The sequence below is a fragment of the Nipponia nippon genome, unplaced genomic scaffold (genome assembly GCF_047370975.1).
Source record: "Nipponia nippon isolate SJK-2023a ecotype South Korea unplaced genomic scaffold, ASM4737097v1 scaffold_7, whole genome shotgun sequence".
Taxonomy (NCBI): domain Eukaryota; kingdom Metazoa; phylum Chordata; class Aves; order Pelecaniformes; family Threskiornithidae; genus Nipponia; species Nipponia nippon.
Window position 1 is genome coordinate 51,529,105 of NW_028262391.1, and position 25,892 is coordinate 51,554,996.

General features: G+C 49.0%; 1 protein-coding gene and 1 non-coding gene across 11 annotated transcripts in view; both read right to left on the reverse strand.

The window, feature by feature from the left end:
- Positions 1-21,808, reverse strand: part of FBXO31 (F-box protein 31) — a 28,115-nt gene extending 6,307 nt beyond the window's left edge. For 5 of the 10 annotated variants that reach the window (XR_015700494.1, XR_015700491.1, XR_015700492.1 and 2 more), the window contains exons 1-9: positions 21,374-21,808; positions 13,786-13,857; positions 11,200-11,286; positions 6,672-6,748; positions 5,144-5,311; positions 4,353-4,427; positions 2,528-2,637; positions 1,644-1,797; positions 648-1,012 (exon numbers count right to left, since the gene is read on the reverse strand). Coding sequence is in view for 6 of the 10 variants with exons in the window: in XM_087739599.1 (XP_087595725.1) it covers positions 648-1,012; positions 1,644-1,797; positions 2,528-2,637; positions 4,353-4,427; positions 5,144-5,311; positions 6,672-6,748; positions 11,200-11,286; positions 13,786-13,857; positions 21,374-21,755 (1,490 nt within the window). In the remaining 4 variants the exon portion in view is untranslated. Of the gene's footprint in view, positions 1-647; positions 1,013-1,643; positions 1,798-2,527; positions 2,638-4,352; positions 4,428-5,143; positions 5,312-6,671; positions 6,749-11,199; positions 11,287-13,785; positions 13,858-14,162; positions 14,236-15,617; positions 15,989-21,373 lie in introns of those variants that run through there. The other 5 variants (XM_087739603.1, XM_087739604.1, XM_087739601.1 and 2 more) reach the window with 5 other exon arrangements.
- Positions 21,809-22,114: 306 nt separating this feature from the next.
- On the reverse strand, positions 22,115-22,187 carry TRNAM-CAU (transfer RNA methionine (anticodon CAU)). The gene has a single exon. It is a non-coding gene; the product is annotated as a tRNA-Met (tRNA).
- Positions 22,188-25,892: the final 3,705 nt, after the last annotated feature.

Sequence of the window (25,892 nt, forward strand, 5' to 3'; positions counted from 1 at the left end):
CAGCAGGGGCCTTCTGGGATTAACCAGCTATCGGTAGGTTTTTCCATGAGCACAGATGTTTGGCTGAAGGTCACTCGCCTAAGCTTCAGCCTTTGGGCTCTTTTTCCACACTTCATTTAGTATGTTGCTTCACGGACTCTAGATCCCATTCAACAAGGCTCTCTGCCTACTTGTACCTACTGCTTAGGGTGCTCAGCACCTTCCAGAGCTGGCCCCAAGGTACCAGAGGCCAGGGAGGGGTGGGAGACAGCACCGTGTTCCCACAGCCAAGGAACACAAAGGACACACAGAAATGGGAAGCGACTTGAACAGATCTCCAAATACACTAGCTGGGCAGCTCTGGGAAACAAAACACAGAAAAACAAGGCAGGGGGTGGAATACGGGAGAGGTGCTAGCTTTAGAATTAACAGGATAAAATCTAGCAAGAAAGCCGGATGGCAGATGACAGCGTGGTAAGAAAGAGAGGGAGCAAACAAGAGCGTGGGAGACAGGGCAGCAGCGGCAGCAAATCTGAGCACAAGGGGCTGGGAGATCCGCATGCAGGTGAAGGGCAAGCAAATACAGAACACGCCTCAAAGACTCGCCCCCCTTCCATTTCAAAAAGTGACTGGCACGACTAGGCTATCAAACCACTAGGCCCCGTTACCAAATTCGGCAGGTCCGGGGATAGTCTTCATTCCTCGATATGACTCCCATGGGCAGCACGAAGGGCTGGGAAGCTGGTGCCTTGTCCTGGGTCGTTCCCTCCGCCCCAGCTGCAGTCTCTTCCCCCTCGGCACCTTCTCCTCCCAGGGGCTTTGCAGCAGGCTGGGAGGCAGCCTGCTGGGAGCGGTCCTCTTCCTCCTGCCGGTGTTCCTGCTCCTGCTCCTCCCGACGCACCTGCTCCTGGACCTCCAGGACAACGCGAGAGAGCTCACTGAAATCGCGAAGGTTCTCGATGTCGGGTAGCTGCAGAGGATGCACCAGGTCGATCTCCACAGTCTGCTGCCCAGCTGGGATGTTGGGATCTCCCTAGAGAGAGGAAGCCACAGCATGGCTGTGCTGCAGAGACAGGGCACTACAGACCTGTATCCTCCCCACGTCCATCATCTGACTTCTACATGGCTCACCCTATTCTACAATCACCAAGTTGGCAACAAAAAAAAACCCCTCGGACCTTGTTCCCTGAGCTGTCTATGTCACCTCTGCTTTCCCCCTCCCAGAAACAGAATTTTAAAATCAAAAGCTATGAGCCAGGCTGTACTTGCAAGGGTGAAAGAACATCAAAGCTGCAATTGCATTTTGTCAGAATCCCTCCCTGCAGAGAGGAAGGAGCTCACTAGCCTGGCTTTGGTGAAAAGCCGAAAAATTTGGTACCTGCTCCTCAGGTATATGCGAGTGATCTCCAGTGACCTGCTACCAGCTGCTCACAGAAAGCAGCTGGAAGGGAGAGAAAAGGAAGGGGGAGCCAGGTGGCACCATGAGAAACTTTGCACAGCAGGTTCTAGCTATTCTGCACGTGTTAAGATTCACCCAGTGCCACCAATCCCCATGAGGAACAGGGTTTGGGGTGGCAACAACTGACTACCTCCCAGACAGAGATCCATGGCATCAAGAAGAGAATACTTTAACACGCATCTGACAGGAAGGAAAATGCACTTACGGTGATTTTAGTCCCCTTTGCTTTCTTTCCATGAAAGCTCAACATGACAATCTCCAGCCCATGGCTCCCATACGTTCCCTTGAAGAGACCTGGCTTTATAAGGTCGTCAGGGCTGCTAGGAGGGAGGTAGATGCGTCGGTATGTCAAGCAGTTGCTGTGCAAAAAACCAAAAGGTTAGAGAGGTTAAGAAAGAATCCCTTGACACAAAGAAGGCTTTTGCAATCTGCTCCTCCAGGCAGCTTTGGGATGTCGTCGAGAGAGGCGGGATCTGTGTTTTCAGCAATACCAACAAGCTTAACGTTTCGCTTTAGACCTATGCAAGCACTCCCTCCCTTCACTTTTCTCTACCAGTCCTTGTTAGCACACCAGGAGGCTCCTGCAGCAAGGTCACAGTAAGCCTCCTCGCTCCCTGGGATTTCCAGAGAACCCAGGAGTGAAGCATATTTAAACATCTGCTACAGCGAGGTGGCTGCTATTGGAAGTCTGGAGTGATGGTTAAAAAAACCCCAAGTTCTCAGGGACTGTCTGATTCCTGCCTAGCGCACCAGAGAGCGTACTGCTTACTAATATGGATAATAAGCAGATAGCTCCTTGGGATCACAGGTATTTGCTCTGTCTTCAAATTAAACACAGTTAAATGACTCAAAACTATCTTACTGTGCATAGCTATTGTAAAGAACTTGGAACTTTATTATTACTGCTGTCGTTACATCTCATCTCTCTGTACAACTGGAAAGCACTGTGCTTCACCGTATCGTTGCAGAGACGGAACATTCCTCTGGCTGTTAAAGCCCACTGCAAGCAGCCCATTTTTGGAACAAATGATTCAATGTGTTCTTGAAGCTGCAGCAGCCTCAAAACCCAGAAAGAGCTGGAGCCCTTACTCATATTGGCTGGTGTAGATGAACTTCATCAAGATGAGCTCTTGCATGTGTTCATGGAAGATGTCTTCCAGAGTCCGACCCCATTCTTCCCTCAGCCACGTCCGGAATTCCTGCAGCACAAGGAGAAAAGAGGGAAGATAAAGGCATTTCATTTGCGACAGCGACGTACCCCAACATGACTTCGTCTCGTCAGCACGATTCACTGGCAGAGCCACAGAGAGGCATAGGCTCTGCCAAAGACAGAGGATCATGGCTGGATTTGGGAACAAGCACGTGTTGCTACAGAGCTGGCTTGGAAATACGCTGAACAAGTAGCGATAACGGTAACTTCCCTGTACTTGCCAGACTCCACACAATAAACATGCTTCCCTTCAAAGAAATCACAGGTAGAACCAATATGCCTCCTCAGAACAAAAGCATAAGCATCACCTGTTATTGCAAAGTAGCTGATCTACTCCTTCTTTACGTCCTGACTTACCTCGCAGTAACTCGTTTGTGTGCCCATAAGCTGACTCCTGTGCCCTATCCTGGCACGTTAACCATAAAAGGGGAAGCGTTTGAAAGGCACTGAAGATTTAGGAGGTTAAATCCTGCTGGTTTAATACTGATGCATCTAAATCTAAAGGGCGCTTTGAAAACATCTCCTTAAATACCTCCACACCAGCTCTGACAAGTTAATACCCTACCACGAGTTAGCATGATAACAGCTTACACTAAGATTGCAGCCTACCAAGTGATATTCCAAACCTGCTTTCTTTATCTTCTAAAGCCAGATCCTCAAATTACCATAATGCCATGCACACTTAACGCAGTGCTTTGAAAGTATTAAAGCATTTCTCATCTGCTACAGAACCAGACAACACTTAACTAAACCTTTTACCCAGCTGTTTCCCACTAGTAGACAGAAATTTTAAAGCACTTGTTAGAAGCAACTGAGTATCAGATTTGTCATGTTTAACAAGCTGGCAGCAAACACCGCTACCTGGAACAGGTATTAGCTGAAGGTTTTCATCCTGACATTTATACCTGCACCTTAAAACATGTAGTTTGAGTCAGGAATCTGCCTTGCTGGGTACAGCTGACACAGACAAGGGATAAATAATCAAATGAAGCTTTTAATCCCTCGACCAAGATGACAAGCAGCAGAAAGGTGCCCCACTGACAAGCAGGTATTCAAATGCAACTGGTACTCAATATTAGGCCTGTGTCTGAAAGATCTTAATTATACAGACAGCAATACCACAGAGATCAGTGTCTGGTAAGTGCTGCATGGAGTACAACGCACGTTGCTGTCTTTCTTTCGACAGGCCTGCTATCAAATAGTAACGGTGTCACGGCACAGGAGGAAAAAGGGTGCGGGGGCTCAAAGAGCACCCTGCCACACAGAACTGCCTAAACCAGCGCTTTGCTCAACACGATGGACATAGCAGCCTGCTCCGCACTCAGGTAAGGCACGGGGTCTCCACCCAGACATTCTATACGCGTAACACTGAATTGATCCCGTATACTGGATCCTTAAACCACACCTTGGCAAGTACAGAGGAAATTCCCCAAGATCCTGCAATTATTCAAATGTGGCCGCTTTAAGTTTTGATTCTAGTCACAGATCAATTCTACTCACTTCAAAAAGATCGTAGTAAATCAGCCAGAAGCCACCAGCCTGGGTTTTCATGTATGTTCACATATACAGAAATCAGAAGGCAGAAGACCACCTCCCAGACCCCAACACTAGCCAAGAGCTTAGGTAAGACAGCAAGGCTTTATCTTCAGGAAGGGGACATACAAGCAGCAGCCTTAATGCAGACTCATGGCAAAGCACTCTTACCTCTTGCCTTCCACCTGACATCCGATGGTGATCTGTCTGGTTGCATTTCGTGGAGAACTCATCCTTCTTTACAATCTGCAGTTACCACGGAGGAGAATTTAACAGGTTACAGACCTGATTAGAGATGCCTAGGATGATGTAACTACGACTGCTTAGATTAAATGCTTTACACAACAAGCGTTACTGCATCTGCTACAACAGAGAAATCACTAAGTGATACCAAGTGCATCAGCTACAGAATAGAGAAATAAAAGCAATAAAACCACACTGTATTCTAATGAAAGATACTTGTTTTAAGTTGCTTCTCTCTTTGAGCTTCCTTCTTCAAAGAAAAGGAAACCTCTCAGGAAGCCTTTCAAAGCATCCAATGTACTGAATGGATGCTACATCACCTTCTCAAGGTCTCAGCTCAGAGAGAGCTGTAAAACAGAACAGGTCTGCGTGTCTGCTTGGACGCATTCACCAGCTGCACAAGGCCATTTTGCCTATCGTTTCCCCCAGCCTGTACACATACCGGTGCTCCCACCCTCCCACCCTGTTCCAGCCCAACAGAAGACAGTATAACAGCCTTGCTGTACTATTGGCAGTGAACAAATTCAGAGCGGGGAACAGCCCACACAACTTGTCAGACACATAATGAGCGTAAAGCTGGCATCCACACATACAACAAGGTGGTGAAAGCCACATCCCTTAAATAAAATCCTCACAGTTTTTTGAAGAATCCATTTCCAGAGCCAATGTGCGTGCACATTGCACCTAGGACAGATGTCGAAAGCGCTAGAGGAGCTCACCTGGATATGGCCGTTATGAGGTCCCTTATGACCATACATGCACTCAACTGTTGCGCATTTCCTCTCCATGAGATGAATCCTGAAGAGAGGTTTGAATCTCATGGGATCATCGACATGAGGGTCATGAGGTGGCAAGTACATCCACCCAATGATGAACAAACCGTCCACCTGCAGAGAGACGGGAGACAAAGCACGCAAGATCAGCCTTGCACGCTTTCTGTTGAGTTTGCAGCAAACAGCTCCGGGGCCTATTCTGCAACAGGGCGGGAGCTGTAGAACAGCTTGCTGCATTTCCAAACTGCTTTCCAGCAATTAAACCAGACCATATGCACTCACAGCACACCCTTGGTGAAGAGGGAGAGGGTTTCTTTACAAGGCTTTCTGCACCACTGGAAAACGATCAGGCCTTTATTACTGCAAACGACTTTGTGACGGGCGCTTGGTGCGCAGGATCCAGAGGGAGAGACTGAGCTGAAGAGACCACACGGCTAGTCAAACTCTAATTGGTTTGAGAGCTCATGCTGGCAGACACTCGAACAGACAAATTCTGCTTCTCAGGATTATCCGTGCCTTTTGGACAAGGAATTATTTGGCTCTATTACTCACAGACAGCACAGGAAGCAACAACCTCCTCTGCTGAGAGGTACAAGTGCCAGCCCTCTTCCTGCACGCCTAACAGAATCCTTCCCCTCAAGCCCTGCAATTCCAGAGAAAGGATATTTTCTAAACAGAGAGATCCGAGACAAAAGCAGAGCAGCGCCACAGAGGCACACTTGTCTTTATAAGGTCACAAAATCATGTCAGTATTGGTGCACTTGGATGCACTCTTATACCAGTTCATGGAACAGAAGCTTGCAAAACCCAAAGGCCTCATGATTTGTTATGCTTCAACCTGTCAGCTATTGAACCTTGGTGCAAAGAGCAAGGGCTTCAGGCAAACTTCTGGCCCAGCTCTCACCAATACAGAGTCAAGAGTTGTTCATTAACTGCTCTCCCCAGCAGCACAAGAGCTGCCAGACTCCATGGGTCTTGCACCAGTATCACTACATCTGATGCATCAGCCTTAGACACAGCTAGCGAAAAGCTTTGCAAACTACAGGAAGGAGAGGTGCGTGAACTCCAGCGCAAAAGCCTTTGCAAAACGTTCAGCTGCAGGCTGAGATAAAGCAGTAAGCGAGGGGCCAGCGCTGAAACCTCTGCTGTACTCGATGCACAAGGAATGGACTCCTGTGCCAGCCACTGGAATATCAGCATTAAACTCTAAATCAAGCTTTTCCCTGAAACATTGCTCATGTTTTCTGGGTGCTTCTGTGTTTGGAGTACAGCTGAAAAACAAAAGGACTGTCTGGAGAAAGGTGGTGATGATGAAAAGATCCAAAAAGCACCCTCTGGGTCCCAATCACTTGCTTGAGGGTTGACTGTTCAGACTTCTCCACAGCACGGAGATGGCAAGCGGGTCTAGAAGGTGGGATAGAAAAGGCTCATCGGTCCTCAGCACCACAGCCCCCAGAATGAGGTACTCACTCACCACCACGTTCAGCAGTCCCCCATAGGGCCCGATGTCCGGCTGCCATAATCCCAGGATGTGTCGGTATCGGTGCAGCACTAGGGAACAGTGAGACACTGACGTGAGCACATCAAGCTAAGGAATTGGGATTTGGGGAAAAAAAATAAAAGGAAAACTGCTGCCAGACTGCACACAACACTGACCAATACCACCCACAACCGCCTTTAGTAAGGAAAGCTGGTTACACCCAACCACAGCCAGGCGGTTCTGAACTGAGGCCTCCCACAAGTTCACACGGATTTATGTTTTTCCTCGCAGCCCTGCTCCTGGCCCAGTACAGGGGCAGGAGTGAAGTTTCCAGGACTTCACACACCAGGAATTCTCAGAAAACTTCTGCGACATGGTCCCGTTAATGCAAATCACATGATATACCCAGAGCTAAAAAGAAATAAAAGTATCCGCCATCTTCAGTTACCGAAAATGTACTTAATGCCTCAGGCTGCAAAGCAACAGAAAATAAAGAAGGGCACAAAAGCAGTAAGGAACAGGGAAATTTGAGTATTTTGAAAGAATTTCCCCACCTTGTATAGACAAACTTGTCTCCAGAGTTAAGCATCCTTAAAAACAGCCACTGAGAGAGCACGGGCAAAGCGCACAGACCATGCCAGCTCGGGAGATCTGGGGATGTTACCAGGTCAGTAACGGCCTTAAACATTCTAAGTAAGCGGCTACATTTCAGCAGTGCCCGAAAGCTGCTTCCAAGTCCCTCTCAAAGCCTACTGCAGCAGGTGAGGCTTCCCCACGTCTCCTCGCGGAGCCGGGCGCACTTTCAATCCCACCAAAACTGAAGGGCAAGTAGGAACGTTTTCAGCAAGCCGGAGAAAATGCCTACTACAAGCTGATCTTAACAAACCTCCTCTCTTGAGGAAAGCTTAGAGATGCTACTTGCCTCCCGTCCTTACACATTCAGCCATGAATTCTGTCCATACAATCTCCTGATGTGACCAGTTACCTTGACGTGAAGACATTACACACAATCTGGCATTTTGGGCGGAAAGAAAAGGATGGAGATTATTTCTAAGATGGCAAGAAGATACTACACTTGCCTTACGATGATGTTGAAGGCCACAGGACTGGCTTGAATAATGGTTTTTGCTTTGCGTCAATTTATGGGAAGAACTGTGTTTCAGTGCAGCCGTTACAACAGCTTTGTTTCATTAACTACTTAAGATAGCAAGAACTATAAGAGTGTTTTTATTACACCAAAGCAGAGAACTTCCACAGAGGTTTAGGACAGCGGGGACGGCTGTCCAGAGCTGCTGCCAACTGGCCTGGAGGAGCCTTTTTCCTGTGCAGTAAACAATTTAAGATTGATGGCCTGGTTTCACCCAGTGAACTGAGTGCAGCACAAACAGCACTAAAGCAAGCAAGCAAACCACATTCCCAGTCTTCTCGTCTCAGTGCAGTAATTACATATTAATAAAATGGTATGTGCATAAGCTGCTCTACCCACCACAATCTGCCTCCTACCCTGTCTGGCATGGAACTGATAAAACCCAGGTTTTTTTTTTATTTTTAGGACACAAAACTTGATGCTAAGCTATCCAAGAGTGATGAGGATGTCCCTCCTCCCCCAGCTCCTGTCGGAAGCACTTTCAGAGCTGTAGCTACAATCGACGGACTTTTCAACAGCGCGGAAAGCCTCTGCTTGACAAGGCAAACCCTTCCACTCCAAGACACGTCTGTCGAGGGCGGTTTGCGTGCTTGCTTTGAGTAAAGAGCCGGCTCCAGCTGCAGCTCGGTTCACCAGAAAACCTGGCTGAGTCAGACCGAGCCTGCTTCATCACCAGCCCCGACCACCCAGAGACCTGGGGCTGCAGAGAGGGAGGAGGCCAAAAAACCCCATTCACCCCCAGAAGAATCCTACCCGCTGGACAGCAGCTTCTGTGCTACTACTGCACTACCATGGGCAGCTTTTCTTTTTTAATTTTTTTAAAAACCCAGCTGTTTTGGCACCACAGAAGTCTCCAGATGAGCTGAGGAACAGGCTGCAATGCGAGCAGTGCTTCACCCAGCCTCATGCTCCCTACACGCCAAGGCAGGGACACCTCAACGGACACGTCGTCTCCCTCACTTGCTCAGGGGGCTGTGGACTCCTTCTCCTCCTGTTCTTTCAGGAAAGGACGTTACTGGGGAAAATGCTGCTACTTGGCCAAAGGCCCAAATGAGTCTCAAAGCAAAAGCACAGCTCCATTTTCAGGCCTGGGGTGTCTCTGGGCTCCAGCAAGCCAGCAGCTATATTCATTGCAGGAAAAACCTGAGGAATCCCAGCTCTGTCTCTCCCTGGCAGGAGACAGGATGGATCTGACAGCTTCCCTCCCTGCTCCTCCAAAGAAAACAGCACTTGGGTCTTTCACCAAAGTTTTCCTTTGCTATGCACACTGCCTATTTTTCTCAGTCCTGAAGAATCCTCTTGCCTACCCGACTTTCTGAGCCCCAATCCTGCCAAATGGAGCAAAAAAACACCCGCTGGATGCTTCAGTACAACCCTCACCCAGCCTGGATATTACCCACGTTGCCACAAGCAGCCCTGCACACTCTTCAGATGGGAAGGTGGCTTGAATCCAGCTGGGGATGGGCTAGGAAAAGCAGTGAATGCCCAAGCTCCCACCAGCAGAAGGCTGCCCGGGAAAGGTCTGTGCTCTTCGTTAGAGTTAGATACGGGACAAGGAAGGGACACCGAGCACATACACAGTGATTCAAGCAAGCGTCGCAGCGCTGGCACACCACAGACACCATGGGTACGAACAGACAAGTTACAACCCCAGCATGGGTTATTAAAACAGGAGGAGAGCAGATGCTTTCAGGTGTCAGTTTTTTAACTAAATCTTATTTCATTACCTGTGTCCAGCTTGGAGGGCACAGGCAGAGAAATGCAAAAACCTAACATGGGAGCTTTCAGTGAAATCTGCATTCTTTAAAGCAGAGGTAGCTCACGTTGAGTGGAAAAGACCTGATCCGCTACAACTCTCTTGGACTCTCGGGATGCAGCAAGGTATCCAGAAGCAAAACGAGTAGGAACAACATAAGCAGTTACTGCCCTCCAGCTGGTGATAGCTGACCTGCTAGTGGAAAGAGCTAAGTGTCAGCCAGGCTAGCTTAAAACCCTGGGGAAAGTGATCTGAGCTGACCTGGCTAACGCTGCATGAATATGAATTAGGGAGCACTCACATGGTAAATCCTGGCAACACGGTCTTAATACAGAGGAGGGGAAAAGGGGGAAACGGGCAATTGCATCTTAAACAACACTGGCTGCTCCCCAAGTAATACAACACAGCCCAAGAGAAAAGGGGCATGAGACATCAGAAGTTTGGGGCTGCAGCTGAAGGATTAACAACTAAGGGAACAGGACAAAATGCCATTTCAGAGCCACCACAAACGGCACGTTTGGAGCAAACACCCAGGCAGCAATCTACAAAGGGACCCCTCATCCTGCAGGGCAGCTTGGATGTGCCTCTCCTTCCCATCCAGCTCCAGAACAAGGCTGGCGTTGACAGGCAGGACTGCCAAACCTAAAATTTTCTACTGATTCCTGCTGTAGCACTGCTGCTGCTTGTCTGTCATGACTCGCATTAAAGACACCATCTTCTCTGCATGGCCCATGTTCGACTGCTTTCTTTAGCACAGGTAAGTCTGCAGCATCCACTCTGCTCATGAGCGTGTACGAAAAACTACATTCCCAAGCAGCAGCGAGTTAGGAACTTGAGTCTGTGAAACTATGCAGACCCAAAGAAGCATTAAAGACAGCTCAAGACCCCCCCAAGTACCAAGCAGTACCGGCTTCCTTAATGGATGTAAACTAATCCGTACTTCCCGCAACTCCTACAGAACAGTGAGCGTTAAAACTCCAGTGCTTTACTGTTCTTCCCTCAACACAACATCAGGAGGGAAAGAACAGTTTACTCAGAGCAGCTTCTTGACTGAGGAAGGCAAATCACAATCTCAAACACCAGCAGAATGTTTCCTAGAGGGGGAGATAGCGGTTAAAACAATTTGCCGTGCAGGGAGGGAATTAGTATGGGAACCCTCAGCATTTTTCACCGGGAAGGGCTGTGGAACTGAATGCAGCTCATCTGGATGAAGACAAAGTTTTTGGCCCGTCCAAAGCTTATTTAAACTTGCTTTTGGGGAGCCCTCACCAGGGTATCTGAATACTTCCTTCTATGAGAGGAGCAATCCACGAAGAGCAGAGTGAGTGCTCCCCTACTGTGAACAGAGACCCCCCCTTTCTGCGCGCAGTCAGGACCATTTTCTAACTCAAAGCACTTCAAAAGGAGACCAACATACCTCACTGCCTGCCCTACTCACATTGTCACTCCAAAGGGTCAGAACGCTCCACTAACGTGCAACACAAAGAACTGACTAACCGGCACCCTCCGTACTGTCCCAAGGTCCACCCCAAAATAATTTGCTTAAAGCAACGTCACACTCCATGCAGCATCTTGTGTGTGCTTAGTGCAGGAAGCATCAACCAGCAGGAGGTACGTACGGCAGGTGTAAACATCTCTGTACTCCATGTGCTCGTAGTCGGGAAGGATTTTCATAAAACGCCCCGACTTCACTCGTGGGTTTATACCTGAACAGACACAGCAGGGTAAGTACCAGCGAACGCCGCTCCACTGTAACCAGCACGTAACAGTACGATGAATCGGGACCAACCACGCAGGAAAGTCAAACTCTCTTTTGACTTTACTTCCAGTTGTGGTTCGCCATTTGCTTCCATCAGCCCCAGTCTCGGGTATACTCGGTTAGCAGGATTACTCACAGAGAACTTGGCACGTTCAAGATTCCCACAGACAATATTTACAAATGGCATCCAGTGAATTCAAAGTGGAATCAGGGCCCCCCAAACTCTGTAGTGCGACTGTAACGAGCACCGCTGTCTCAGTAAGACCACTTAGGCCAAATAACTACATGGATGGCAGCCCAGGCCTTGGGTTAGTTATGCTTTCTAGCACTTAAGCTCAGTTCCCCATTTCCAACACTACTTCTTACAGAAGCACATTCAGTGGACAGAAAAGTGCACGTGAGCCCTGCCAGTGGCCCCAAATTAACTCTTCTGCAATTAAAGACATTTATCGGGCAGTAAGAAAAATGGGGTCACACCACCAGGAAAGTGTTCGGCTAAGTGTTTGCAACAGGGCAACCTGCTGAATCTGAGCAGGAGAGCTAAGACCTGAAAGCCAGAAAACAGCTACCAAGCTTTCTGACTTTAGAGTAACCACTGCCAGTTAGGATTGCTGAATGGATATGGACACAGTCCTTACTCCAAAATGCAATAAAGTCTACCACAGAGGTGGTTCTCACACGGCAAGCGCGACTCTTTGCCAATGGATGCTACGGATTCAGAAACTACTTTGGTGCAAAGGAAGACTGGAAACATACGTGTAAGACAGATGCGTTGAGGGCTATTAAATCAACAAACCACATTAGACTCTGGAAAGCCCACAACCTGAAAACAGTCAGAAGCTGGGAGAGTACTTAGGAAAGTATCGCCCAGGCTTGCCCTCTTCTCGGTCTTCCCTGGGTGACTGCTCACAGTCATGGCTGGGAGATACAGTACTGGGCTAGGGAGAGACCATCGTTCTGAGCCAGTAAGGCCATTTTTACACATAACTTGGGTATAAAGAAGCACTAAATATCACTTTAGTATTATCTGAACCATGGAACTATTGTAGTGAAAAAGACTACAGGTCATGAAGAGATGTTCTGCCATTTAAGACTGGTAATGCAGAATTAAGACCTGATATGGTATGTGCTGTATGGCTGTTACCACACCAGTATCACACAGAGATACCGGATTGAATGGGAAGTAAAGGAGGCCTCATGTGCTAACGAGACTTCTCTGGGGACATCTAAGTGCCGGCTCAGCATCGTTCAGCCCTCTCACCCAGGAAAATCAGGCAGTTCCAGTCCTAGCGCACAAAGAGGTAAAGAAGGACGTTAGGTGATGAAATAATTTGCCGGTGGATGCTCAGCAAGTCTATTACAGATGGGATTAAAAACCTTCTACACATTCTTTTTTCCAGCATTAAGATCAATGCTTGAGGTCTTTACTGCTTCAAGGCTCAGCAAATACAGTACATGTAGAAGCTGAGCCAGAGTTTGGATCTGCAAAGCCTACAGAGACCTCCCATGACTGTAACTTGGGACAATTACAGCTTTTGTTTCATAAAGCAGGACCTTATTTGAACAGCCAGAAGCCATAGTTCCTGTGCTGCAGGTTAAATCTTGCTCTTTATCCTACAGACCACAGGTAACTCCCGTACAAAATTTGTGGTGGGGAGCCAAGACAACACAGCCTGGCAGTGCTGGTACGGTTGCTCTTAGGGGCTTCGCGAGGCTCTCTGAGCAACCAGCTCAGCTTCTGACCGCAAAGGGTAAGATTTGGTGATGGGGGAGACAGCCTCACCATGGATCCAGGCCTCCACTCAGTCCTTAGCCTGCCTTGGTTTCTCTCCTCTGATGATGCTCCCTGCCCTCTCCCCGCTATAAGACAGACGATGTGCATCTGCCTTGCAGCAGGCACACTGGGTCTAAGGAGCTGGGGTCCCACTCCCACAGATGTTCCTAAAACACACCGACACCTCAGCAGAGGCCCAGCCCTGCCAGGCTCTCCTCCTTCAGGAGCAGCCCAGGGGAATGCTCATCCCGTTACCTACAGCACCTTCCCGCTGTCAGCGTGTAACCGTGTCCTTTCACCGAGATCGAGACCTAGCTACATGAGGGCATAGGAAGCCTCCAGCTATGAAAAATATCAGTTAATTCCTTAGCAAGATCTAAAAATGGCAAAACAGGAAAGGATGAAAACCCCTCAATACACTTTATTATAAATTTAAAGCACGTGGTTTTTTCCTACCAAAGGATTGTGGGACATAGACAACCCAATTCTTGGCATCTGCTTAGTATTAAATAAAACCCTAAACACGTCAACTTCACAGATGAAACCCCTGCCATTAGAAAGTAAGTCCGAGTAACTTATACTGTCAAAGTTTAATAAACATTCAACAGGTATATGCTTTCAAAATTGGTACTAAGCAAGGACATACAGATCTATATCAGCTTTATCACTTACGTTTGGCATAAACATCTCGACAGGACACTCCCGTGATCTCCAATTTCCGCAAGTTCTCACAGACGCCGTATTCTGCAACGACACGGATAATAGCGTCAACTCTGGCACAAAGGTGTTTGCTACCCGTGATCTTGATATCTACTGTTTGAGCAAAAATGAGATCTTATTAGGTGCATTCTTGCCACATCAGTCCAAGAATCTTATTGCTGCTTTGAAGAGAAAACAGAAAACTAGATGTAATTATACTGCAGCTTGGGAATCTAACACAGTTGACAAGCGATGCCTGCAACAAGCACACCATAAGGAACGCACAAACACAGCAAAGTTACGGATGCTTACACCCAGACCAGAAAGAGTGTGAAATGTGGAAGACGTACTCATTCCAGCTGGGACTGTATGCCCGTTTAGTTCAAATCATGATCGTCTGTAGTAATTATCTACTCCCACGGAGGTATCCAACAGGGAAAACTGCTTATTAGGATCCTGAAGAAAAGGTCACCGACTTTAAAAAGAATGAAATGGAGACATAAAACAGGCATCAGCATGTACAAATATGGCTACACTTGAAAGCAGATCAGATTGAGATGGGTCTGTTGTACGCTCAAACGCCTTTGATTGCTTACAGAACACCCTGAAAACAAAGCAGTCCAAAGATCTTAAAGGCAGCTTTGAAGCAGAAAATGAGATTCTCTCATTTCATTTTCAGGAAGTCAATGCCAAACTTCTAAGAAACTTAAAAAAGCAAGTACTAACATCTCAGTGCAAGAAATCCTTAGAAGACCAGAAGGAGGAAATGAGAGGAGGGATATCCCAAAAAATCATCAGCAACCACAACCACCCCGCTGCAGTGACCCCGTTAGATCTCGGCACGGAAAACAACCCTCCTTGACATCAGAGACATCTATACCACAGATCAAACACCAGCTTTCCTCAGCAATACCAAACACCTGCCAGAGATTTGATGCAAAAGTGTGTCTGTGAAGGCCCTCATCGAATCATTAAATATGAAACTTATCCTTGGTCGAGCTTCCTTGAATTAGCAATCTATGGTGGCTGCCAAATGCCACTACCTAATGCTGGTAACCTGCTGCAAACCAAGGATTCATTTTTCATATACGAGAAAAGCAGAAGTTTCCCTGAATGAATTCAACCTCCTCCTGTCTATAAATATACTTGTGGTACATGCACACAACGATAAAGCAGGCAGAAAGCTTACTGTCAGCCTGCCTACGGGGAATACACGTTCTGCATAACATCGCTTCGGGTAAGCGGCAAGTTCAATAAAGGTAAGAGCGGGCAGAAGGTACAACAAACACATTGCCCTCCATTAAAAGATGCAGAGGTCAGTGGCAACGTTAACTAACGCACGCTAACTTCCGCAGCAAAAGCCGGAGGAAGCTCTAAGCGTTATCCAATGCAAGGCGGGATGAGGAAGCACAATTAGCCCGAGAGCAGACAGACAAGCTTGCAGGAAAGTACATCCAGCCCAGCACAAACAAGCTGTTTAGTGCTGGGCTACAGCCAGCCGACCCAGCACAGCCGTTCTGCAGACTGGTGAAACCAGAGCTCCGCCGGAGGCTGGAAATTCAGACCCAGCCTGCAGGTCACCCCGTGTCTATCCCTCCTGCCAGAGCTATCAAGGCTTTCAACCACTGCTCTGCGTGTGTACACAAGTGGGTATGTGTTTGGTAATTACACCAAAGCGGGGAGGGAAGAGTATGTTTTCTCAGCTGATCAGAAAGTTAAGAGATCTTTATAAGATGACAGAAACAGTGTGGTCATAGCCTGCCGTTTGCAAATGGCCAGCTCCTTCCACGTAAACAAATACTCACCTGGCCGCAGAATCAGTAAAATGCACACTTTGCGCAGCAGGCATTGCAGCTAGATTAAATTCAGTGTCACTGAAGGTATTTATACTGCATCAGAAAGGGAGGAGACATGCAGAGGACCCTGCCCAAATGGCATTTCTCCGTGGTGCTCTCCAACGGCAGTACTAGCACAGTGACGTCCCCTCTTCCTCCAGAAGGTGCTGATTTTTCGCAAAGCGTTTTCCCTAGTAGATCAGTAAATCGCTTCCAGTGCGGTCTCAGCGCAGTGTCACGATAGAGCCACTACCAACAGGCATCTTGAAACAACAGGGTGGGGTGGGAAGCGATTTGATGTTAAAGCTCTATCCCAGTTCCATGCAAGTGCCCTTGATAACCTGCAGTGAAATGTTATGAAAGCTAAACCACTACTAAATGTGCATTTCCTAACTTTTGTAGTTCAAATCTTTCCTGGAAAGATTCAAGGTTCTCCCAAGTAATAGCAAGCTCCTTATAAAAAAAAAAAAAAAAAAAAAAAAGACAGAAATTTAGAATTCTGATATTGCTACACGCTATTTGACATTAGACATCCAAGGCTTGTAAGAAAGTATTATCAAGAAAAAAAAAAAAAAAAATCTCATTTTAGTGTGCTTTAACACTCATCTCATTGTACAATAACTAGTCCTTACCCTGTTTTGTTCAGCAAACAACTACAAAAACTCAAAATCCCAGAGTGATGGCTTAACTCCGGGTAAAAGCATCACTTAAGCTCTTCTGATCCATGAGCTGTTAACACCACGATGGCCGCTTGATAGGAAAAATCAGTCTCTTGGCTCACAGTGCCTACAAAACCTCCAAATATCACCAGCAAGAAAGCTGCCCATCCCTTTTTAATCCAGAGGACAAGAAGGACATAAAATTAACAGTAAGCAGAGCTTCAAGATAGTTACAGAAAAATAAAACTGATGAGGTTTTCTTAACAGAGAATAGAAAGGCTCAAGCTTCCCGGGAAATTCCACTTCAGTGCAATTAAGTCTATTTTAAGGCAACATATCTCAGTGCAACAGCTCACCGAGTAAAGTATTTTAAGGAGTTAATAGTCACAGAAATTCACACACGAAATTTATACCGGTAGAAAATGGCTACTTAATCCTGCTTCAAAAGCGAGGATGGAAATTGGGTTTAAAGTTCTTACTGGACCAGCTGGAAAGCCTGTTTTATTAGGTTTATAAGGAGTGCTTGAAAGATTTACCAAACACAGAGTGACATAGTGCTGTTTCCATGGTCACATGCACTGGAATTTAAAGGACTTGGAAAGGCAGTCTCCATTTATTACGAACTGCACTAATACTTTTGCAAGTGTAATTCCCTCCCGGGCCTGCTCTCGCCATGTGCTCTCCTAAGCCTCACCTTCCCTTCTCCTTTCTGCAAGGAGCCATCCCACACCCCAAGTTTAAAAAAAAACCAAACCAAACAAGGCTCTTTAAACCCAGGTAGGGAAGAGCCCCCATACTCCTATCAAAGGCCAAAGTACTGCTTTTTTCTTTCTTTCTCAGCATGGCAATGCCAGTAAGAGGCTGCAAGCACTGTGTGCGGACAGCCGCAATTCAGAGGAAATTAGGATGCCTGGCAGAGCCTGACACCCTTACCACTGCTAAGTTTCAACCGTGCCCTGACTAATCAAGCCCTCTAATTTTTCCTGGATAAATAAATGCGTGTTTGCAAGGCTGTACACAGAACAGAAAGCATAGAAACTTACTGGATTATTTCAGAGACCACAAAAATGGGAGATTGTCAGGCTAGCATCGCCAAAATACCAGGCAGACACGTTTGGAACCAGCTGCTTGTTTCCAAAGGCTGAACTATCAGATTAAAATACACCAAATACTTTCCCAAACATTTCTCCCAGGGGAAGGCTTGTAGTTACCACCGAGATATTTTGCAGCTGCAAATAAGGAGCTGAGCAAAAGGAGATTTGATCTGCAACAAGTGAAAACACTGCAGAAACCCTAAAGCAAAAGATGGGTGGCTTCAGATCTACAGCTCACAAACAGATCTAAGGAAGACCTTCTGAAGGATGGCTACGGCGAGAAAGCACCCCCCATCAGCAGTGAGAATCAGCAAACCATTGCCAAGTTGTAGTCTAAAAGCCAACGAACGCGGTCAGAGATGAAGAAAAGCCCATGATGGATCACCGAAGAAACAGGCTATACAATGCTTTCACCTCGCACAAAGGGAGATGAGAGCCTTGTGGCTTATCAAACCACCTTCGCATTTACTAGGGTGCAGCACTATAAGAAATTGTTCCTGTTGTGGGAGCAGTCGTTCGTGGATTCTCCGGAGTCTTGTAAGACCTGAACTCTGCACAACGGTCCCCTCACTCAGTGCATAAACCAAATTTCCCACTTATTCTCCACGGGCACCTCTTTCTATAAAGCTTGCTGAAGGTGAGCATCTTTAATACCTTGGCTGACATTTTTCAGCAGGTCCAAAAGCTGTTGGAGGTTGTTTTCACAAACAAAAGCTTTTTCGTCCAAGTTCTAGATCCGGTTATTCTGAATTACTGGTCTGTTTCCAGGTGTTCTGCTGCACCTGCACTGTTTTATTTTAAGATGAAAGTGGCTACCATTTCAAATGGACTATCAGGTGTTAATCAAGGTAGGTCAGGCCACCAGCCAGGGTGAAACACACTTTAATTCCGCTCCCGCTGCAGAGATCAGCAATCTCCTATTTATAGAAAACATGAAAGTGACTGCAATCCTCTCCTTGCCAAAGAAGCAATTCAGAGACATTGTTTAGCCCAAACAGTTGCAATGATAAAAGGACAACAGCTCTAACAGCCGTACCGGTGTTCCACAAGTACTCCTGGTTAATCCCAGCACTCTCCCAGTTCACAATCGCCAGCCAAAGCCACTCCGCTTTCAGGAAGACAAGTCCTCCGGATGCTCGCGCTACACACAACACGTTCTCAAGAGTAATCTACACCTCAGTCGGCCCACGAGATACCAACGCTCAAGGGACTGAGTGCCCCATCCGACCTGAGCAACGGCCGGGCTTTTGCTTACGTTCAGCGCTGCTCCTGTCCAAGACAGAGGTAGAAAACGGCTACAACAAAGCACTGCAACAATCAGCCTCTCTCAGAGAAGAACTGTTCTGTTTAATTTTACGATTGTCTTTCTTGTCTCTTTACCGTTGTGCCTTTCTCAGAACAGAAATAGTTTTGCATATGCAACCAATACAAAGTTGAAGTCTACCAGTTACTGCCTCAAAGAGCTCAGCTCCGGAACGTCATCAGTAGGCTTCAGAGTGAATAAGCTATCAATACAAGGAGTACGCTAGGAGAGGCACACATGCTCTCGCTCTGTTTCTAGGACGCGCAGCTTCACAAGACACGTTACTATGCCACGCAGATACTATGTCAGGCAGATAACAAGCACACGCTTAGGAACTGTCCTCGGTTGGGAAGTGGCTTGTTTTTGAAAAAGATTACAAAAAGTAATTAAATTTTATGTTTGACTATCATATAGTCGCCAATGTACGGCTGTACAGAAATACAGTACGGGATATTCTAAATTTTATATGTGTATTTATATACTAATGCCTGATGTCCCTGTATGCCCTCAAGTAGTTGCGCTCATCACACAGTTGCACGCTCACATTTGCACACACTCAGTAGCTGAGCATGTGCAACGTATCACTGAAACACATGCAGAGAAATTAACTGCAAAGTAGCTCCATAAAACAGCGACCCATTTTATACTCACGTGTACAAATACTCAAAGTTACAGTACCACCACAAGGGTAGTTACTTACAGCGCTGTGCAGAGCAATGCAAAGCACTATGAGCAGCGCAAGAAGTCCAGATCAGGAACTGCCTGGAGAACCATGACTGGTTAAAAGATTGCAGTAACCGTTTCATAGATGTAGTAAGTTTTTCAGCCAGGAACCTGACCCTTATCTGTTCAGTGCAGCTTGCACGCCATGCCTTTGGTACAAGATCTACCTCAATCACACCGGCAGCCCACCAGTACGCTCCCTGACAGCGGCAGGAACGTATACGTTGGGGAAACAAAAGAAACTGCGCAAAAAAGAGAATAAAAATTTGGTTCTATGCACCTCTCACCTTGTAGCTAGCTACGGGCCTTGAGACAGGACTCTAGTCTGAGTACCTTCCCTTCCCGTCCAGTTGAGCTTTAGCTGTACAAAGCCCACTGTTTCTTTACATTTCAGCTAAGCTTCTGAACGCTGCTTTATCCACTGGCAAGAAAATCCAAGGAGCAGTTGTGAATTTAATAAATAAATTTATTTCCCCATCAGGCCTAATTTAGTCGTTCCTTTACAAGACAATCTAGCCTATATTTAAATATATCCATTTCTATAGCAACATTTTGCCAGGATCATAACCTACCAAAATAATTAACCAGTGAAGTTTTGCAAACCATTCATGAAACACACAAACGTCCATGAGGACTCTACGGCAGTAGAGCAGTACGAGGAAAGAATGAATGCCATTTTGTTAGCCTGTCTCCAAAAAACAACGTTCAGTTATTGGGACAAGAGGATCGTCCCACGCTGAATGAAGAAATAAGACTGCTTTGGTACACATTTTCTAGGTACAGCCTTTGTACTGTCCAAGGGTTCTTGGATAGTGCTGATAAGGCATGAATTCATTCCTGTGAGGTTTAATGCATTTGAACAGATCCCACTGCCTATGGCAGGCAGCCACTCCGACATACCTAAATTCTTCATCCCGATGCCCTCACTGGTATTAAAAACAGAAAACAAACAACAACAACAAAGTATACATGACTTCATGTGCTGGCAGCAGAAGCACCTGGCAGGATCACACTACGGAGAGAGATGACGAGCACAGCAAGACAGCCCTCGGAGGGTGGGACAGCCGCTGGATTAACAAACAGGGGACAGAGAACCACACTGATACGAGGAAAAGGACGAGGAGCAAAGAGTAAGAATCACAACCTAACACAGCAGGGCCGCAGCAACACAGAACTGAGGAACTGCTGAAAAAAAATGCCCCCGAGCCTTTGCATTAATGCAGCGCAGCATCCTTGCAACAGACACTCCCCAGGAAACGCACATGCAAACCAGGAACCCCTCCGAACCTGGCAGCGTACCTCCCAAGCCAGGACAGGAACGGATGACCTTACCCGGGCTTGCCCCCCTCCATCCACTCACTAGACCCCAGCAGGCTCCCTGATCCCGCTTTCCCTGCTGTGTCCCCACGGCTCCAGGTCCCCAGCTGCACACCCAAGGGCTCCTTTCTTCCCCAGGGCAGCCCCGTTCTGCCGGGACTCATCACTCCCTTTCCTCGCTGCCTGAAATGCGGCACCCTCAGGATTCACCCAAGGACACCCTACACGGAGGCACCATCTGCCAGGGCCTGGGCCTGCTCCCATCCCCAGTCCTCCCCTCCAGGGGCACAACCCAGCTCGACGCCCTTTGCTAAAGCCGCTCGCACCTCACCCCCTCTTGCAGCAAGCGCCACCGAGAAGGGACCGTGCCCGGAGGAGCCGGGATCTGCCCCCTTCTCCACCCTGCACAGATGGCGCCCTGCATGCAACCCCCAGGCCCCAGCTCCCTCCTGCACCCCCAGACCTCACGCACCACCTCCCTTCCGCACCCCGCCACCTCCCCGCACCCTCCGGGACCCTGACCTTGCACCCCCCCGGCCCCATCTCCTCTCCGCATCCGCCGCCCCCGCTCCCCGCCCGGGGCCGTCTCCCCAGGGCGCCCCCGGCCCCCCACCTCGGGGCGGGCGGTACCTTCGCGGCAGCGCCGCCGCCAGATCGTGTCGGTGCGGAGGATGCGGCGGAAGGTGGTGCAGACGCGGGCCAGGCTGGGCAGGTCGGTACCGGGCAGGGAACCGAAGATCTGCACCAGGAGCTCGGGGGGCAGCTCCAGGAGGGACAGCGGGGCCCGCCCGCCCGGGCCGCCCTCGGCGGGGTGCGGCACGGGCCGCCCGCCCTCGATGCGCTCCGCCGCCTCCTCGTCCTCCGCGGCGCCGCCGCCGCCCGCCTCCTCGGGGTCGGTGTCGGTGTCGGGCTCGCTGTCGCCGCCGCCACCGCGCCGCTGCTCCCGCGCCGCTCCCCGCCGGCGGCAGCCGCGGGCCGGGCCCACCCCGCACAGGCGGGCGCACACCGCCATGGCCGCGGCCGCTCTGCCCGACGGGGCGCCGCGCCGCGCCGCGCCGCGCCCCGCCCCGCCGCCGGCACCGCCCACCGCCCGGCGCCGCCAATCAGCGCCGCCTCCGCCGCCTCGCCACGCCCCCGACGCTCCGCGGCCGTTATCCCCCTCACCGACACCGCCGTCAGCGGGCCCGCCCCCTAGCGTGCGGGGGGACCGGGCCCGGTAACGGCCCGCGCCGCGGCCCGGTGGGGCTCGGTCCCGCCCCGTGCTGCGACTCCGTTAAAAAAAAATAAAATGTGCATACCTACACACACACCCCCTTTTGCCCGGTAAGGCCATGCCTGGCCGCGGGGCGAGGAAAAGGAGGAAACCGCTACTGCCCCGTGTGAGGATCGAACTCACGACCTTCAGATTATGAGACTGACGCGCTACCTACTGCGCTAACGAGGCTCCTCGCGAACCAAGGCTCCGCGCAGCGCCCTTCTCCCGGCGCCCCCGCCGCCGGCCCGGGGCCTTCCCGGTGCCTGCACCCCGCCACGGCTCTCCCTTGGGGCGCTGCCTGAGAAACCTCGCTTCTTTGCAAATGACTCCTTTTCTGCAGGAGCACCCTGTTTTCTTGGGTTTTCTTTCCCCAAATTCATTCATTTCCCGTGCTTTTCTGCAAGACAGACCTGACATTTTTTTGCAAATGTCTCTTTCCCATGCTGTTCTGCAAGAGAGACCTTGGGGTTTGGGGTTTTTTTTTGCAAATGGCTCCTCTTTCCCATGCTGTTCTGCAAGAGAGACCTTGGGGTTTGGGGTTGTTTTTGCAAATAGCTCCTTTTTCCCATGCTGTGCTGCAAAACAGCTGCATTCCTGAAAGAGTCCTTCAGGGTTCCTCAACGTCCTCATCCAGCTCCGCTGGCCAGGAACGGACTGCGAGGGCTGCGTTGACAACACGCTCGCAAGGAAATCAAATTGTTCCCACGTAATTACAAAAATTAAAGCCAGCCTCGTTTGCTGTGAAGAGCGGGGCTTTCTGCAGTGAAATGAACGGCGTGCATCCACTGAAGTGCTCGGCAGAAGAGGGTCCCCTGCGTCGCCGGCAGACGTGCCGCCCTGAGCCCCAGTAGACAGGCCTCACGCTCAGGGAGGGGCTCCAGGCAGCGGTCACCACGATGATCAAGCTACAGATACCTAAACTGGAAGAAGATGGGAAAGCAGACATTTAATTGATGCAGAAAGTCTCCAAACTTCGCCCACAAGAATCACTGTAGGGAGGCCGTTCGCCTGCAGAGCGAGAAGATGAAGGAGGAGCAGACCTTTGGACATCAGTCCCACCAGACAAGAAGAGATGTTTGGGTTGCGTTGGAGAGCCCGAGGATTTTGCCGAGGGTCTAGTGGGCAGCTCTTGTCAGGGGGACAATATCCTGATTTCCAAGGATCCGGCTGGCCGAGCGTTCGGGACGATCGGCCGACGAGTCCAGGCTGGTGGGATGAACACAATGGCTACAACCCCAGGATGAGTCAACGCACGGCTTCTTACAGCCTGAACCTCTGCATTCCTCCCTCCAACGCTGCCGGCGCGCAGAATGAGGATGTCATTCTTAATAGCGTGCTAATCCTTTGGGGCTTCAGTGAGGGATGAGTTTAGTGCCCACGATTCTGATTCAATTAGGAAAAGCTGCTCCACGCATCTAAAACAAGGCACATGGACAGTGAGTCACCTAAACCCAACATCAGCTGTTTGGAAATATGTCTGTAGCTGTTTTCCACCTGTATTGAATCATTGGGTTTTCCCCCACATTACATTATGCTCAGCTGGTGCCCAAAGTTTCTGACACAGCTCTAGAAGGCCTTGTCGGGTCTGTTTGTTTAGGAACTGATGGATTCACGGAGAGGACAGGAAAAGTACTGATGGCAAGGATTTTCGTGTGAACGAAACGGAAGATGTCCTTGGTGACATTGCCTCGAGCAGAAACTCAGCAGTCTACAGCACACACATGCTTTTCCGTCTTTTGCATTTTCTATTTTTATCTGGACTTTCTCCTTTTCCTCTGAATGCTCTCCTGCTGTGCCTAATCACACCCTCCTCTCCCTTCCCTCACCCCCCTGACCCCTATAGCCTTATCCCACAGCCTTGGCTCCACAGGTGCCGAGCCACTGCGTCCTGCTCCATCCCTCGGCGATCAGACTTTCCCCCTGGCCCGCTGACGCCCTTTCCAGTCCAACCCAGCAGAAGGCAGGACAGCCCATCATAAACCCATGCCAATTCCCACGGAGCTCCGTTGCCCCGTGCCCATTTCCTCCAGATTAAGAGGAAGAAGGGGAAAAGCCTGTCTGGCTGAAAGGCAGCGCCCACCGCCGTGATGCACCCGTGCCACCTGGCAGGGAGCAAAGCCCAGCAAAGCCGGAGGCAATGAGACTCTCAGTGCTCGGGGTGACCGCGTTTCCCCTTCCCATGGAGCAGAGCAGGGGAATGCCAGCCTCTCGTCACATTAGAGAGGAGAAACAATCGTCGCCTCCGCTCCCAGTCTCAGTACCCAGACAGAAGAGGTTCCCAGTGCTGTTCTTGCGGAGCATCACACAGCAGTTACAAGTGGAAAGTTTGGAGGCTGGGCGCAGCGAAGCTCCTTGGGGCCCAGAAGGCAGAGCGCTGGTGCAGAACAGGGAGCTTATAACTGAATATAACTTACAACTTCAGCGTTTACCACCCTGTCATCAGGCTATAAAACTGGCACTTTCTCCTCTATGTTACTGAATCCATTATCTGAATCTACCAGCTTTATTTGTGACGATAGGGAAAACAGTAAAAGCGCATTACCGTCATCTCCCACCCTCTGCGGCGCTACCGAGTGCCTGAGCACCCTTCTTTGTAAACATCGCCGGAATAATAGCCCGGAGCTCTCCAGTCCTGCTGTTTCAGGCAGGCAGCTTGCAGCCATTACCACAGGGCTCTTGAAAAAACATGTACCAAAAGGGGAAATTTTATTGTTTTATTTCCCTTTGGCAATTAAGGAGCTGATGCAGCTCTCGCTATAGTCAATTAGTCTCCACGCTCACTCTAAAGGGCTTTGGATTGGTCCCAAAGTTAGTGTCCTCATTTTCTGTAATCCTGGAAGTGTTTACGCCTTCCCAGCCTCTGAGCGGGGATGAGCCAGCTGATGGCATATCCAGCCAATTATAACCCGAACAGCTAGGAGAGAATTATTTCTTTTCCATTTGGCAAGAGGGACAGAAAAGTATGGCAAGGCAGGCCGAGACAGATGAACAAACCCTCCTTGCAAGCCCTGTTTGCCACACAAAGTGTTTGCAGCATGGTTTTCTGGCATAAGCCTGCAGTGCGATTTCTGCTTTGTAATAAGCATCGTCGGAGGCAGGACACTTCAACGAGAGAGTATTTCAACAGAAAGACCAAAGAATTTTGCTTTGGTTTTTGCGAGGTACATATTTTCCTCTCAGATATTCTTTTTTGCTATTTTAAGCTGGAAAATAGCTCTTCTTATCCTGATTTTAGTATTTCCCACCTTCTTCCTTTCTGGCTGGACATGGATCTCGCCAGCTTTTGCAGGATAAACTGATCAGCGGACAGACGGGGCTCTTCAGGGAAAATCCAGAGCACTGCAGAAAATGCTGCTGCTGACTCAGGACGTGTTTTGCATCCTTCTGCTCTAGAGCCGAGCTCGATGCCCTCTCTTTCTGAAAGAAGGTACGGTTTTTCTTCACCACACCGTCCTTGCAATGGGGTATTAGTCGATCTAGTGACCAGCTGCGCTCATGAGTGCTTGGGGTCACCAAAGACTTTATAGCACTTCTACAAGAAGCAGTTGTTGTTCTTTCTGCTTTGGCCACGGTCCAGCCTGAACAATTTCATTGTGCCCAACGCCTCCGGCAGCTCAGTTCGCAGAAGCATTATCCCGTCCAGGACAGATCACGGGACAGGCAGTCAGGTGTTCGAGATGCTATTACTGGTTCGGGTGCTGAGCAATGGTTGTGCAATCACAGGCAGCTCGCTGAACCTCCGCGTGCCTCATGTTTCTCACGATGTAAATAAGGAGGGTGTTTACTGAAGCCACAGGCTACGTAGTACTCGGTTAATATTTGAATATGCATGGAATTGCTGAAATCCTAGGAGTATTAGAAATCAGTGGCAGACTTTGTTGCACGCTGTATTAT